This window comes from Microcebus murinus, chromosome 25, assembly GCF_040939455.1.
Source record: "Microcebus murinus isolate Inina chromosome 25, M.murinus_Inina_mat1.0, whole genome shotgun sequence".
In the NCBI taxonomy this organism is placed as follows: Eukaryota; Metazoa; Chordata; class Mammalia; order Primates; family Cheirogaleidae; genus Microcebus; species Microcebus murinus.
Window position 1 is genome coordinate 18,719,423 of NC_134128.1, and position 16,518 is coordinate 18,735,940.

A 16,518-nucleotide genomic window follows, 5' to 3' on the forward strand; every position below is an offset into this window, starting at 1 on the left:
TTCCCTGGAATATTTTTTATATATGTATATATTTTAGTTGTCTAGCTAATTTCTATCTTTTTTTAGTAGAGACAGGGAACTGAGACTGAGCCTCTTGCTCAGGGTAGTCTCAAACTCCTGAGCTCAAATGATCCTCCTGCCTTGGTCTCCCAGAGTGCTGGGATTACAGGCCTGAGCCACCGTGCCTGTCCCCAGAATCTCTTTAGATTAACCTAAGCAAAATGCTGTTCAAAGGTGTAGTGTACTACGCTTGATTCTTGAACAGCTTTTCCTGATCTAGCTTTTAGGAAAGTTTGCTGGAGTTTTATGAGAGAATTTCTAATTAGACCTCCTCCCTCCCTAAATTTGGAACTATGAAAGAATGTTTTTTTGAAATGCATTAGTACATTATACCACTTGATGGCACTGTTGTGTTGCAAACAGGCAGCATTTCGAAAAATGTCAACAGGGCATGTGGTTGTGGCTTTCAGAGTAATCTGAAATCTTTTATTTATTATATTTCATCTTTTTAGAGTCATTTCCTTTAGTGTTTCCTATGAAGAAAATCCTTTGTATTCTTTAATTGAACTATAACTATTCTTTCATTCTTTTTTCCAGGTATTTTTGAGCACAGAGATAAAAAATTAATAGCTTTCAACAGTCAATTCTTTAGATTTTAAAGAGAAAAAGAGGCCGGGTGGCTCATGCCTGTAATCCTAGCACTCTGGGAGGCTGAGGTGGATGCATCATTTGAGCTCAGGAGTTCGAAACCAGCCTGACCAAGAGCGAGTCTCTACTAAAAATAGAAATTAGCTGGACAACTAAAAACATATAGAAAAAATTAGCTGGGCATGGTGGCGCATGCCTGTAGTCCCCACTACTTGGGAGGCTGAGGTGGAAGGATTTCTTGAGCCCAGTAATTTGAGGTTGCTGTGAGTTAGGCTGACGCCACGGCACTCTAGCCTGAGCAACAGAGTGAGACTCTGTCTCCAAAAAAAAAAAAATAGTAAATTAAAAATCTGTTATATATGAATATACTATTAGTTGCTTAAAAGATATTTGATGAGTTTTTGTTGATAAAATGTAATATTCTTATAAAAATAGGAAGATACTTCCTTACTGTGGAGAAAACTGTCTTACACTAAATGCTAACAGTATGCTATGCTTAAGAGTGAGATCCCAGGGACATTCATTTATCTAACATGTACATATATATGTATATAAATTACCTGCTATGTTCCAGATACTGTTTTGAGTCCTGGTAAACTGTCTCCCAGGAAATTTTACATTCTAGTGGGCAGGAGGTATAACAAATAAGATAAATATAACAAATCAGCAAGTTATTTACTGTGTTAGAAAGTGGTAAAATTACATTTTAAAAAGCAGGCTGGGCATACTGGCTCATGCCTATTACCCTAGCATTTGGTAGGCTGAGGTGGGGAGGATTGCTTGAGGCCAGGAGTTGGAGACCAGCCTGAGCAACATAGTGAGGACCCTGTCTCTATACCAAAAATACAAAAAATTCTCCAGGTATGGTGGTTCTAGCCTGTAGGGAAAGCATATTCTAGCCCAAGGGAAGCACCAGCACAAGGCTCTGAATGAGAGGATCACTGAGGAGCCAGTGTGCCTACAGCAGGTGGAGCGGAGGGTGGATCAGCTCATGAGGTCACAGAGGTGCTGTTAGAGCCTGGGCCTCCTAACTCCCAGCCCATTGCTCTTTGTTAGCCTGTGACCTTCGCTCTTTATCTGTATCTTTCTGACCCGTAGTTGTGGCAACAGGGAGCAGTAGACCCTAGACGTAGATTAAAAGTCCAGTATTTGAATTTGGCAGATACTCTTGAAAAAAAGAGTATTTGTTGCTAAAACAGGTATGGAAAAAAAATGAAGAACCTATGAATGAATGAATGAATGAATGAATGAATGAATGAATGAATGAATGAATATTCTAATATTTATAAATTTAGTATTAGTGTGAATCCATTTATTATATAAGAAGATTAAATGTTCATTTGCTCCAGGCTTTTTTTTTTTAACATCAGGAAAATTATTATGTATTTATGAGAATACCTTATTTAGTAATACCTCATTTTTGCAATATTTTCAAGGAGTGGTGTGACCTACATTGTATGTATTATCTGTGTGACAGAAGCTTAACCTTCAGTTAATAAACACTATGATTTTACACTATGATAAACACTATAAAACTTTTTAAATATATTAAATGTTTAAAGTTTAGTGCGAAACGTTTTGATTCGAAACATTTTTTAATCTCTATATAATGGCTTGTGGTTTTCACTTTCTTTAAAGAATATGATTCATTAAAAATAATTACTAAGATAATACTACAAAGCTACCAGATTATTTTTGACTTCTCTTAGCATCAGTTCTCTTATTTCTTAAATGGTGATTATAATGTCCACCTCATAGGGTGACTATTAGGTTAAGAAGTTGAATGATATATGTAGATGCCTACCTAGGACAGGGCCTAGCACATTGGTAAGAATGAAATAAATGATAATTTTTTTTTTCAGAAATGGTCTAAGTCTTTGAGGAGTGCAAAGTTTTTAAGGCTTTTAGGCATGAATTTAATCAGTTTCTTTCCCTTACCCTCCCTTTTCTTTTTTTTTTTTTTTTTTTTTTTTTTTTTTTTTTTTTTTTTTTTTTTTTTGAGACAGAGTCTTGCTTTGTTGCCCAGGCTAGAGTGAGTGCCATGGCGTCAGCCTAGCTCACAGCAACCTCAAACTCCTGGGCTCAAGCGATCCTTCTGTCTCAGCCTCCCAAGTAGCTGGGACTACAGGCATGCGCCACCATGCCCGGCTAATTTTTTATATATATATCAGTTGGCCAATTAATTTCTTTCTATTTATAGTAGAGACGGGGTCTCGCTCAGGCTGGTTTTGAACTCCTGACCTTGAGCAATCCGCCCGCCTCAGCCTCCCAAGAGCTAGGATTACAGGCGTGAGCCACAGCGCCCAGCCCCTTTTCTAATTTATCTCCATTCTTCTTCCTTCACTATGTCCCCTCTTCTAAGGGTTAATCTGTACATACTACTAGGAGCTTTCCAGATCTAATTCTAAGCCTTTCTTGGTATGCAGTCTTTTCCCTGGTGATCAAACCATTTTCATATATTATTCTATTGTATAGTGATCTATTCAGCGATAATTAAGACTTATATGATTCTTTCTTTCCTACATGGCTTCAAGCTGTCACAGTTTTTGAGCTCTTATGTCTACTTTTTTGAGTTTAGTTTTAGCTTCCTTCATCACTGTCAGCTCTAGTTACCTGCTGCTGTCAGTGCAGCACTTCTGTTAGTTCTTTGCTGCTTCCTGTCGTCAGCGTCCAATCTGCTGAGTGTTGAATCACTGAATAATCAAGTTTTATAAAATAATGTCTGTGACAGGAATGGAAAATAAGTTTTCGCTTGTGTTGATTTCAATTAGTAGTAGCTGCCTGGAGTCCTGCGTTCAGCAGGATTCTGGAGTTTTGTCCATGTTTGGTGAAAAAGAGTGATCTGACAATGGAAGGGTTGGCAGTGTGAGTGCCATGTACTTGCCACTTACTGTCCAAAGTATGACACTGAAGGTGGATCCGAGTGGATTCTGTAATGAGTGAAATATGTAAGTTAGTGTGTGGATTTTGTGATACTGTTTTGACAACTTCATAGATGCTTTTTGGTTATTGGTTACCCTCTTACTTTAGATATTGAGGTTTCTAAATAACTTACCCCTGGATAAATAAAGGAAATGGTCTGAAAGGATTCTGTTTTACACCGTATAAGTTACATTACCTTCAGGTTCGTAAGTATGCAGTTAACTTAGGTATTATGTGATTAAAAAATTAAGCCATGTCAAATTTTTTTGGTGTTTCATATTTTATCAAAATTACATACTTAGTAAACGTACAAATATTTGATCAGTTCACTGAATGGAAAATGCCAGATTATTAATAAACTTTCACAAAGCTGATTGAATTTTCAGACATTTCTTTATGATGGCAATAAATAGGCATGTCTGTATGATTATTAGTTTCAAAATCATTTAATGTGTGAATACATCTGAGAAAGTTTAAATTTTAAACTGAATTATTTCTGATATGTCTTTCCTTTTATACATATCACATATAACTTTTGCAGGTTGGATTTGCTACCATTTTATGCAAGATTGGTTGCTACATTACATCCCTGCATGTCTGATGTAGCAGAGGATCTTTGTTCCATGCTGAGGGGGGATTTCAGATTTCATGTATGTATTTAAGCATTTATTTTGTAATATATATATTTTAAAAAGTTGAGTGAGGATTCTTTAGTTTAAGAACATAATTGTTGGTAAGCATATTATTGAAATTTGATAGTGGTATAACAGTTCAGAATCTATGGAATTCTAAATTTCAAAAATGTAAATTTACTCAACAAAGCTTGAAATGGATAAGTGATATTCCAACTTTGAGGTGAGCTGTTACTGCTTCTTTGTTCCCCAATTGTAGGTATTGTACTTTTTGCTTTTGTAAAATAAAAACCATTCTCCAAGGTCAAGACAGCCAGAGGCCTTACTGTTGTTTCTGGAAGAAACAGGATTGGCAATGAAGAGTCAGGGTGTGGTGCCATGTAGGATGCCTCTGTAGTGTTGGGGGTCCAAATGTGTGGAGCATAAAAGATTCCATAAATTTTCTTGTATTGGTACATGCTGGTTGATTCTTGCCTTGAGAATCTTTACCTTGGATGGTGGTGTGTTCTTTAAGACCACCCTAGGAAATACCAGGGGCCTGTTATCAGACAGCTTCCCTAGGAGTCTGAATAGACCAGAGTTTGTAGTTCTCCAAAACCCACATTATCCAGTCATCTCATGGTGGTGATAGAGCTTTAGATACTAGCTTGGTTGGGGGTGGGGGGTGAATGATAGTGCTAGAGGTATTGGTAGACGGGCATTGAATAGAAAGTGGGCATTGATAGATGATGAAAAAACGTGAAATTCAAGTGTTTATGATAGCCAGTGGGAAATTGTGTTTACAAAATTTAGCTTTGTAGTAAGTTGCTGAGAATACAAATAAAATCAGGAATTGTTTGCTGTGTTCAATACATGCTTTCTTGTACTCACTGTGCACAGATCAGTAGCATTGCTGAACACTCAGGAAAGAACAGACACAATTTCTGAGGTCAAGAACCTCATGATGTAGTTGGGGAGACAAGGCATAAATAGAAAAGCAAGAGTGAAATAAAATTTAAATCCTTAACTATAATAGATATAAGGAATTGCATGCTTAATTGTCCAGTGGATTATTAGAGAGAGAGTGCTTTGGTTCAGAGGAAGGAGAAAGTCTCACGAGGGTAGAATGATTGGTACTGGCTTCTTGGAGTATTAATTTGTTATTAAGAGATTTGTGGTTAAGATTTTTCTGGGCCAGCTTTTGCGAAAGTGTTTTTTATATTTTCATAGGTAGTATTAATTAGAAAAGTTTTCATGTTTAGAGAAGTTGGAAACACTGAACGCAGTAAAGTTAAATGCTTTGGTTTTGTTTTATTGTAAGAATTCTCAAAGCTTTAATGTGTTAATGTGCTCTGTGAATCTCCTGGAGAGGTATAAGCATATAATCCCATGAAGAACACACTTTGATAAATGCTGCTAGTTTGGGGTCAGATACATCAGAAGTCATGATATTCTTGTTGATATATATAATCCCATTGTACAAACAACTGTTTTGCCAGTGTGCAGTAGGAGTATATTACATGAGTTACATGCTTATTCTCCTCAGCCAAACTCCAAATTAAAACACGTTGCTAGACCAAGCATAATTAGTGCTTTCGGTGAAAAACTTAAAATTAAGAAATTTCTATCCATGTGTACTTCACTCGCTTTTGAAAATTGAGATGGGAGTCGGAGAATTGGCATTTTTATTGTAACTGCTGTAATGCTTCATTACAAAGGGAGGAATATCAGAATTCCAGGAGCATGCTTTGGAACCACTGCTCTCAGGGGAGAGAAGAAAGGGCACTTGAAGTAATTGATTACCTTTTATTAAATACTTCCTCAAGGGTCTGTCCTCCCCCATCCCCAAATCTGCAGACTTTGCCAAACACTTCCTATTAGGCCAGAACAAAGTTCGGTGCCCAATGCTCTCCCATCCTCAAATGAAAATAAAATAACAGCAACAAGAACAAAAAACTTCTCTCAATATCTGTACACCCCCACAGCTATCCTCTTCTGTTTTCTTCTCATTCAAATGTTTTAGAGTATGTTTGTACTTCTGGTGACATTTACCCTTTGATTCCCCATCATGGCTGCACCCTGGCAGAGACCACCAGTGTTTCATAATTGCCTGTTAGTTGATGTCTCTGCAGATTCTAAACTGCTGGACTCTCCTGCTTTATAGGAAGCTGTCATTCTAGCTCTAGCACATGCTAGCATTGTAACTTTGGCCAAGTTATTCACGTGCTCTAAACCTCAGTTTCCAAGTCTATCAAATGGGAATAGTAATTGCATGTTTTTAAATAGGGTTGTTCTTAAGTATTAAATGAGAAAATGCCTATACAGTTCTTCACACAGTGTCTGCACGTAAATATCATTACAGTCATTATCCCTTGTGTACCTCCGCTTTCTCCTGATTCTTACTTAAGACCGCTATTCTCAATCTCCTCCTTTTTTTCTAGCTGAATTTGTAGGTTGGAATTTCCTAAGCTTTCTTCCTTCACCCTCCTTTTTGATGTAGCACATTTTACCTAGTTTCAGTTTGCATCTATTCCCAACAAACCCAGATATATGTCTCTTGCTGGAACCTCTCTCTTGGTACTTAGTTTTAATGTTCTTCTAGGTAAATATGTCCAGAAAACAAGCTTATTGTGTTCTTCTTAAAAAGGTCTTAATCTTTTACTTCCTCAAATCTACTTCTATATTTTCCCTATAAATTTACAATATATTTTACCTAATCAGTAAGATAAATAGCTCTACTTTTGTACCTAGACATTGAGGAGCCAGTATTCACCAAATTCTATTAATGCTGCTTTCTAAAACAGGTCAAATCTAGCATCTCCTCTTCATTGCTACTGCTGCTGTGTTTCATTATCCCTAGTTGGATTATTGTAATAGTGTTTGTTTGTTTGTTTGTTTTTTGAGACAGAGTCTCTTTGTTGCCCAGGCTAGAGTGAGTGCCGTGGCGTCAGCCTAGCTCACAGCAACCTCAGACTCCTGGGCTCAAGCAATCCTTCTGCCTCAGCCTCAGTGTATATATATATATATATATATATATATATACACACACATACATATATACATATATATGTGTGTGTATATATATATATACATATACATATGTATATATATATAAAAATAAATAAATAAAATTAGCTGGGTATAGTGGCACATGCCTGTAGTCCCAGCTTCTTGGGAGGCTGAGGTAGGAGGATCGCTTGAGCCCAGGAGTTTGAGGTTGCTGTGAGCTAAGCTAACGCCACGGCACTCTAGCTTGGGCAACAAAAGTGAGACTCTGTCTCAAAAAAAAAAAAAAAAAATTGATGGGTTCTCAACTTTTTCGATCTAGCCTCTTTATTAGTTAAAATAAGCTGGCCATGTACATTAGGTATATATATTTTTAAATTATATACATTTGCAGTTGTATCAAATATTTAATGTGTATTATAAAACCACAAAAATAAATGGAAAGATACAAGATAAACATAAATAAAAGTTTCAACCCTCAACCCCCACCAGATCCCAGTAGATGAGGGTCTTACAGAAACCTTCCTACTTTGGAGATCACTGATCCATAAAATTTAAAAAAATTTCATAGCAAGGCAAATTTACTTATTTATAGACATAATACTGATTCCGTATTTAGCATACAGTAGGTTTTCAAAAAAGTTTGTTGAATGATTAAATAAGCTTCATATAAAACAAAATGAGCAGACTGTGGAGGAAACAAAGTTATCTATTTGGCCCTTGTAGAAAGCCAGCGTGGCTGGAGAAGAGGGTTCTTCCTGTAGGAAAGTGTGGTAGTCCCAGGAAGTCATTATTTGTGTTGACATATCTAAAGAGGTTTTTTTTGTTGTTGTTGTTTTTTGAGACAGAGTCTCACTTTGTTGCCCAGGCTAGAGTGAGTGCCGTGGAGTCAGCCTAGCTCACAGCAACCTCAAACTCCTGGGCTTAAGCAATCCTGCTGCCTCAGCCTCCCCAGTAGCTGGGACTACAGGCATGCGCCACCATGCCCGGCTAATTTTTTCTATATATATTAGTTGGCCAATTAATTTCTTTCCATTTATAGTAGAGACGGGATCTCGCTCTTGCTCAGGCTGGTTTCGAACTCCTGACCTCGAGCAATCCGCCCGCCGCGGCCTCCCAGAGTGCTAGGATTACAGGCGTGAGCCACTGCGCCCAGCCTAAAGTTCAGGTACCTTTAACAAATGAGTTGGAAAAAGCATTTTTGCTAATACTGATTGATTAAATAAGCAAAATCTTACAAGAGGCATTACTGGAAAAAATATTTAAAAATTTACATTGTGAACTCATCTACATTTAGTTTTGCAGAAGTGTTTTGACACATCTTTGATCATAAGGGTTTAAGAAAAGAATTTTTTTTAAACAAGTAACACCCTTTTTTAAAAGCCCTTTGTTTTCTCATCTGAAGATGAGAGGGTAGGGTCATTGTTTATAATCCTTCATTTAAAAGTTCTATAATTTTGTCATTTTAGTTAGATTGTACCTCCTTAGTCTTTATAATATTTAAGATTAGAGTTAATATAAGTATATACTGTGGATGATGTAGTATGTTCTAGGTTTTGAAATCTGTAATGCTCAGCAATACTTAAAAGTTATCTGAAACTCCATAGCAGTTGTTGAAGAGGGTGTACATCTGGGACTGTCCAAGGAAACTTAAAAAAATATGTGTATGTATTTCCCAGCCCTGCCTACCCTTAAAGATTCAGCTTCAGTATATAGCTTTGGATATGCTTTCTTATGCTTTTTTCCCCTATATTTCTTTGACGATAAAAGAGACACATGCTCAGTAATTTAGAAAATATGGAAAGTAGAAAGGAAGAGGGAAAAAATGACATCACTTAACAGCAAACCCTGTTAACATTTTGATGTTTTCTTTACCTTTTTTCTCTAGTGTTGCATAGATGAATTATACTTTATATACAGTTTTCTTTTCCAATTTCTCACTTAGAAGCATTTTACCAGGTCATTAAAACACTGCTTAGATATCATTTTGAAGGTTGTGTAATCTTCTTTTGTCCTGGATATTAATTGCTTAGTATTAAGGGAAGTATAGTCACTACCATCATCATCATCATCATTATCCATATTTTACCAAGTGGGACACAGATTCAGGGGAGTTTATGTGACTTGCCCAAGATCATATATCCCAGAAAATTACCAGAAGAGCACAGCTATTATGACTATAAAACTTTGGCTCTTTTACTTCACTGTTTGTTTATATATATGTGTGTGTGTGTGTAAAGTTGTTTGTTTATTCAGTAAACATTTACTTAATGCCCACATACTAGGAATAGAAATATGCAAAGTTGGATAAAATTAACTATAGGTAATATTTATTGAACCCTTACTGGTTCTAAGCATTGTTTTATGTATTAACTTATTTAAGACTCACAACAACCCTATTAGGTCCATTTTTCAGATGAGAAAATTGAAGTGCAGAGTTTAATTAATAGCCAGTAAGTGTCAGTCATGGAGCTGGGATTTAAATCCAGTAAAACTGGTCCAGACTCCACATTCTATCTATCCCTGTAGTTCACAAAATAAGGTAAATTAACAAGAGGAGGTTTTCATGTGTCGTGCTTATCAAACATACTTATTTGTGAAATGATGTTTATGAAGTCTGTATTCCTTTCTAAATTATAAGGCTGAAAACAACCAACTTTATTCAGTATTATTTTGTTTAATATTAAAATAGAAAAACTAGTTCTATTTTCTGTTTGTCTCCAGTCACAAAATTATTTTGTATACTTAAATGATGCCTTTAACATAAAGTTCTGGGCTAGACACCGTGACTCACACCTGTGAGAGTGTCCATCTCTACCCAAAATAGAAAAATTAGCCAGGCTTTGTGGCACACACCTGTGGTCCCAACTACTCAGGAGGCTAAGGCAGGACGATCTCTTGAACTCAGGAGTTTGAGGTTGCAGTGAGCTGTGATGAGGCCATTGCAGCCCAGCCAGGGTGACAGAGTGAGAGTCTGTCTCAAAAAAAAAAAAATCTATATTGAAGTTGAATTTTTGTGATTTTATTTGCTTTTGTTTTATGGATGCAATTTTGTTGATGCTTTAGATTAAATTCAGTTATGGTGAGCTTCTAGTTTGCTCTGAGTATTTAAATGAGTAAATAGGGTTTGTTTAAAATCTGAAAAGTCTAAATACCTACTTCTGCTTGCTATAGAAAGTTAGATCTTTTAAAATTAAGATGACAAATAGCTGTCTCAATATGTAAAAGTTTAGTTTTCATATAAATGATTGTTGTTAAGTGTCCAGCTACCAGTGAAATTAGGCTTTATTTCTAATTCCAGTGTATACATGTGGGGGTAATATAGTAGAATTCTCAATTCACAGATAGGAGATTAGGATTTTAGTATTGATTCTTGGTCACATCTTTTGACAGCTTTCTGTCCTATTTTTGTTTAACTATTAAACCAGAATAATAACAGCTGTTATTCCTCTCTCAGAATGTTGTTATATGGAAAAAATGAGATAGGATAGTATTTCAAAAAGAAAGGGATAAACTAATTCAAGGCACCACCATGTGATGGTCATTGTTGTTCAAATAAAATGTTTCTCGACTGTAGATTTGGTTTTCTGATGAAAATAGAATTCTGAGGATAAATCCAGTTACATTTACTTTGGTGTGTCTGTTAGCATTGTACTGTTGCAATGGGATTTTGTTGCATTTGGTATTTCTTGAAATGTGTACCTAAGTAGAAGACATTTATTTACAGAGGATTTGAACTTTGACATACAACTATGGTAATAAAGATAAAAACAATGATTATATTCGATGTTTCATTATAATGAATTTATAATAAAAAATGCATTATAGTTTGTAATTACAGTATACCAGCTGAGCCTTAATATCATTTTTGCTTAAGTGAGTGCTTGGTATTCATATTTTTTAAGCAGCATTTCCTAAAGTGTGTTCCTTATAATACAAATTTGATGGAGTGTTAACTAATAGTGATTAACATTTCAGAAAAAAGGTTTATGTTGCCAGATAAATCTGAGAAACTTAAGTTAAACAGGCTTCTTTATTTAAGGGCCTCTTTGAGCCTGATAAAATGCATTGTTTCCCCCAAATGTTGATTGATTAAGCAATATCATTTTACTTTTAATTTGTAGGTACGAAAAAAGGACCAGATCAATATTGAAACAAAGAACAAAACTGTTCGTTTTATTGGAGAACTAACTAAGTTTAAGATGTTCACAAAAAATGATACACTGCATTGTTTAAAGGTTAGTGCTGAATTACTGTGGTTTTTTTTGTTTGTTTTTTTTTTTGTTTTTTTTTTTTTTTTTGAGAGAGAAGAGTCTTGCTCTGTTGCCTTGGGTAGGGTGCAGTGGCGTCTTACAACTCACAGCAACCTCAAACTCCTGGGCTCAGGTGATTCTCCTGCCTCAGCCTCTTGAGTAGCTGGGGCCACAGGTGCATACCGTGATGCCTGGCTTTTCTATTTTTGGTAGAGGTGGAGTCTTGCTTTTGCTCAGGCTGGTCTAGAACTCCTGAACTCGAGCGACCCTCTTGCCTCGGCCTGCCAGAGTGCTAGGATTACAGGCATGAGCCACTGTTCCCTACCCATTTGATTATTATTTTTTTTTTTTTTTTTTGAGACAGAGTCTCGCTTTGTTGCCCAGGCTAGAGTGAGTGCCGTGGCGTCAGCCTAGCTCACAGCAACCTCAAACTCCTGGGCTCCAGTGATCCTTCTGCCTCAGCCTCCCGGGTAGCTGGGACTACAGGCATGTGCCACCATGCCCGGCTAATTTTTTTATATATATATATCAGTTGGCCAATTAATTTCTTTCTATTTATAGTAGAGACGGGGTCTCGCTCTTGCTCAGGCTGGTTTTGAACTCCTGACCTTGAGCAATCCGCCCGCCTCGGCCTCCCAAGAGCTAGGATTACAGGCGTGAGCCACAGCGCCCGGCCTGATTATTTTTAATAGAAAAGTTTAAAGTTTTGGTTGTAAGTGGTGAATAAAATTAAATAATTAAATATTTGATTAATCCAAAAGAAGACAAGAAAGGAGCAAAAAGGAACATTAAACAGATGAGCAAAATAGAAAACACTAAGATGTTAGATACATATGCATCTTTATCAGTAATTATATGAAACCTAAAAGGACTAAGTAAATACATCAAGTAGAAGCCTTAAAAATATAAGACTTAATTAAGACACTATGTACTATCTACAAGAGAGAAGTGTAAAGATGAGAACAGTTAAAGTAAAAAGATGGGGAAAATATACTATGCAAATGCTAACCAAAAGAGAGCTGATTTTACTTACTATTATCCGACAAAGTATATGTTAAGGCACAAAGCATTAATAGAAATAAAGAGGGATGGTTCATAAGGATGACTAGGTCATCATTACCTTCCTGAGTTAATATGCAACTAATAGCATAGCTTCAAAATATACGAAGCGAAAATTGGCAAGTAATGGAGAAATAAACACCATAAAGAATATCTCAGCAAATTTGAGAAGATGGAAATTACTCAGATTATGTTTTCTTTCTTTCTTTCTTTTTTTTTTTTTTGAGACAGAGTCTCGCTTTGTTGTCCAGGCTAGAGTGAGTGCCGTGGCGTCAGGCTAGCTCACAGCAACCTCAAACTCCTGGGCTCAAGCGATCCTTCTGCCTCAGCCTCCCGAGTAGCTGGGACTACAGGCATGCGCCACCATGCCCGGCTAATTTTTTTTTATATACATATCAGTTGGCCAATTAGTTTCTTTCTATTTATAGTAGAGACGGGGTTTCGCTCTTGCTCAGGCTGGTTTTGAACTCCTGACCTTGAGCAATCCGCCCGCCTCGGCCTCCCAGAGAGCTAGGATTACAGGCGTGAGCCACCACGCCTGGCCTCAGATTATGTTTTCTATCCACTGTGGAATTAAAACTAGAAATCAGTTAACAGTAATTAGCGCTATATATATATATATAGTAAAGTTCATACAGAATAGATGGAATAATTCTACATTTAAAATTGATGGTTCTCTTCTTAAAGTTGTTTTTCTCTCTAACAAATTTATTTAACAACTTGATTTCCTTGGGCTGTTAATAGGTATATCACATAAAACCTATCTCAAGGATTTAAATACATTTGGAACGATATGAGCTAAACAAAATTAAAGTTTCTTTACTGCATGATTTCTTAGAGTATTTACAATATTAATAGTTATTGTAAATATTGTAGGGATCAAGTTTCTTAAACCTTGGAGCATCTCAGGAAACTGATAACACTGCGAAATACATTTAGGGAAACTCCAGACAGCATTGTAAGAGGCATTGTGAAAGTTTTCCAAATTGAAAGGAATCATGCTAAGACTGTTTAGATGTATTAGTATATTTTTGGTACTGTTTCTTAAAGATAATTTTGGAGGGATATGTGTTTTTTGACATAGAAATTCCTTTTTTAGGAATTGATTTTAAGGAAGCAATCATAAATGCATGCATAGATTTATCTATGAGAATGTTTGTCACACCAGTTTTAGAATGCAAGTTAAACATCCCTAATCTGAAAACCCAAAATCTGAAATGCTCCAAAATCCAAAACTTTTTGAATACCAACATGGCACCATAAGTGGAAAATTCTGCACCTGACTTCATATGATGAGTCATAGTCAAAAGAAAGTCAAAACTTTGTTATAAAAAATTTCATGCACAAAAGTATATAAAGTATTGTATAAAATTGCCTTTAGGCTGTATGTATAAGATATATATGAAACATAAATTAATTTTGTGTTTAGACTTGGGTCCCATCTCCAAGATAGCTTATTATGTATATGCAAATACTATATTCCAAAATCTGAAAAATCAAAAATCCAAAACACTTCTGGTCCCAAGTGTTTTGGATATTCAACATGTAGCAAGAAATGGGAGACAATTTGGATGATAAATAAGAATTACATTTTTATCTAGTTCATATTATATAATGTGCACTAGATATATGTGCCCTCTAAATATATATAGTGCCTTCTAAATCATGTCATAGAAAGAAAAAAAGGAACATGAAAAAATATTTGTTAAGCCAAAAAACCAAGTTATTAAATGACATGTCTAAATCTATTTTAGTTTAGAAAATATGCATAAAAGATTGAGAGGATAATACTAAAATGTGTCTGGTATGTGTTATGTTTATAAATTTCATTCAATGGACAAATAATACTTTTGTAGTGAAAATTTTTTAAAGTAAATGTTATATAGACGAAAACAAAACAAAAAGACATTGAGAAAATGTTTGTGTGGCATGTATTTAAATGCATAACATCTAATAATAAATATAGAAAGGGTTTTGACAGTTTCCATATATTTTTCTGAAAGGAAAAACATTAAAAATATTGACGTTTTTCAGTAAAAAATGTTATGGCGTTATACAAAAGATGCCCAGCAGTAAAGCTAAGTAGCCTCACTTTTGTTTTTTATACTGACAGTTTTTAAGTTGTTAACACACATTAGCTGTATAATATTTTCTCTCTCTATGAGGATTGAAGTGTTGCCTTTGTAGTTTTTCATCACTCTTATTATTGCAGATGCTTCTGTCAGACTTCTCTCATCATCATATTGAAATGGCATGTACCCTACTGGAGACGTGTGGACGGTTTCTTTTCAGATCCCCAGAGTCTCACCTGAGGACCAGTGTACTTCTGGTAAGGGCTTTGAGGATCCGGTAAGAGCTGGAGGGTCTTGACTTACCTGTACTCCAGGGGTTAAAAGTACTGACCACTACTAGTTATATTGCTTTGCCATATGAATACAAATATTTCTACCTAAATTGAAATATCCCTTTATATATCAGCCACCATCCCTGGATATCTATAGAAATTTTTCTCACTTGGCTGCCAATGAATTCACAATATTATAAAAGGGAATTAAGTTCTACCCATAAAACTTCTGACACATGATGCAAATGTGCAGTACTCTTAATATTAGTATGTCAGAGCCATCTTAATGAATGTTCTTGGTACATCTCCAGCTATCAATAATGTGTCATATAAGCACATAAATGTAAGCAGAAAAATATTAAAACTTAAGATTTATAAAGGTTGGGCGTGGTGACTCACGCCTGTAATCCTAGCACTCTGCGAGGCTGAGATTGGAGAATTGCTTGAGCTCAGGAGTGTGAGACCAGCCTGAGCAAGAGCAAGACCCCGTCTCTACTAAAAAATAGAAAGAAATTAGCCAAACAACTAAAAATAGAAAAAAATTAGCTGGGCATGGTGGTGCGTGCCTGTAATCTCAGCTACTCAGGAGACTGAGGCAGGAGGATCGCTTGAGCCCAGGAGTTTGAGGTTGCTGTGAGCTAGGCTGATGCCACGGCACTCAGGGCAACAAAGCGAGACGGTCTCAAAAAAAAAAAAAAAAAGATTTATAAACAAAATATAAGAACCTGGGAGTGAAATTCTTCTCTCCCTCTCCCTCCCTCCCTCTCTCCCTGTCTTCCTCTCTCCTCCCCCCTTCACTCCCACTCTTTGTTTCTCTTTCTTTTTTTTGAGACAGATCTTGTTCTGTTGCCTAGGGTAGAGTGTACCAGCATCATTTTTATAGCTCACTGCAACCTCAGACTCCTGGGACTACAGGTGTTGTGCCACCATGCCTGGCTAATTTTTTTATTTTTTGTAGAAATAGGGTCTTGCTATGTTGCTCAGGCTGGTCTTGAACTCCTGGCCTCAAGTGATCCTCCTGCCTCAGGCTTCCAAATTGTTGAGATAACAGGCGTGAGCCACCATGCCTAGCCTTTTTTTTTTTTTTTAACTAATTAGGTCATTGAAATGGCCATCAAGTTTATTAAGCAATTAAGTTGTTGTTATTGATAATATATAAGCATTTGTTTGTGGTCTTTGAAGGGAGAAAGAGAATGTGTGATGGAGGAAGGGCCGTTGGTGTTAGTGGTAGAGGGAGCTCTCATTCAGGAAATCCATGAGCATAGACTGTCATGGTATCAGGGTTGCTTACAAAAGTCTTGATTGTGTCATTTTCTCTTGATATGTTATATTTTTCAGAATCTAGTCATGAGGTGAGTACTTTCTGCTTACATTGAAAAACAAGAAACATGTACATTTATTTGTTTTATTTACAAAAACATTAATATGAAGGCCATCAAATAGAATTGATTTCTAAATTCTCTTCAGGCTCATATCACATAAATCATAAAGTAGTCATTCTAAGTTGAAATTTGTATTGTAACAGGCAAAAACTTTTGTTTTTCTTTGGGCTAGCTAAGGTTAAATGAGATATACTACATATAAAAGTGTAATATAGATGCCAGGAAAGCTCAACTAATTTTTAATGCCTATATTTTGTTTTATAATATTGAATCTTATATATTTATTTTTGCTA

The 16,518-nt window shown here is 36.0% G+C and overlaps 1 protein-coding gene across 7 annotated transcripts in view; it reads left to right on the forward strand.

The window, feature by feature from the left end:
• UPF2 (UPF2 regulator of nonsense mediated mRNA decay) overlaps positions 1-16,518 on the forward strand; it is a 115,268-nt gene that overhangs the window by 58,479 nt on the left and 40,271 nt on the right. For all 7 annotated transcript variants that reach the window (XR_012914882.1, XM_075997549.1, XM_075997554.1 and 4 more), the window contains 3 exons: positions 4,112-4,220; positions 11,312-11,425; positions 14,712-14,828. Coding sequence is in view for 6 of the 7 variants with exons in the window: in XM_075997549.1 (XP_075853664.1) it covers positions 4,112-4,220; positions 11,312-11,425; positions 14,712-14,828 (340 nt within the window). In the remaining variant the exon portion in view is untranslated. The remainder of the gene's footprint in view (positions 1-4,111; positions 4,221-11,311; positions 11,426-14,711; positions 14,829-16,518) is intronic.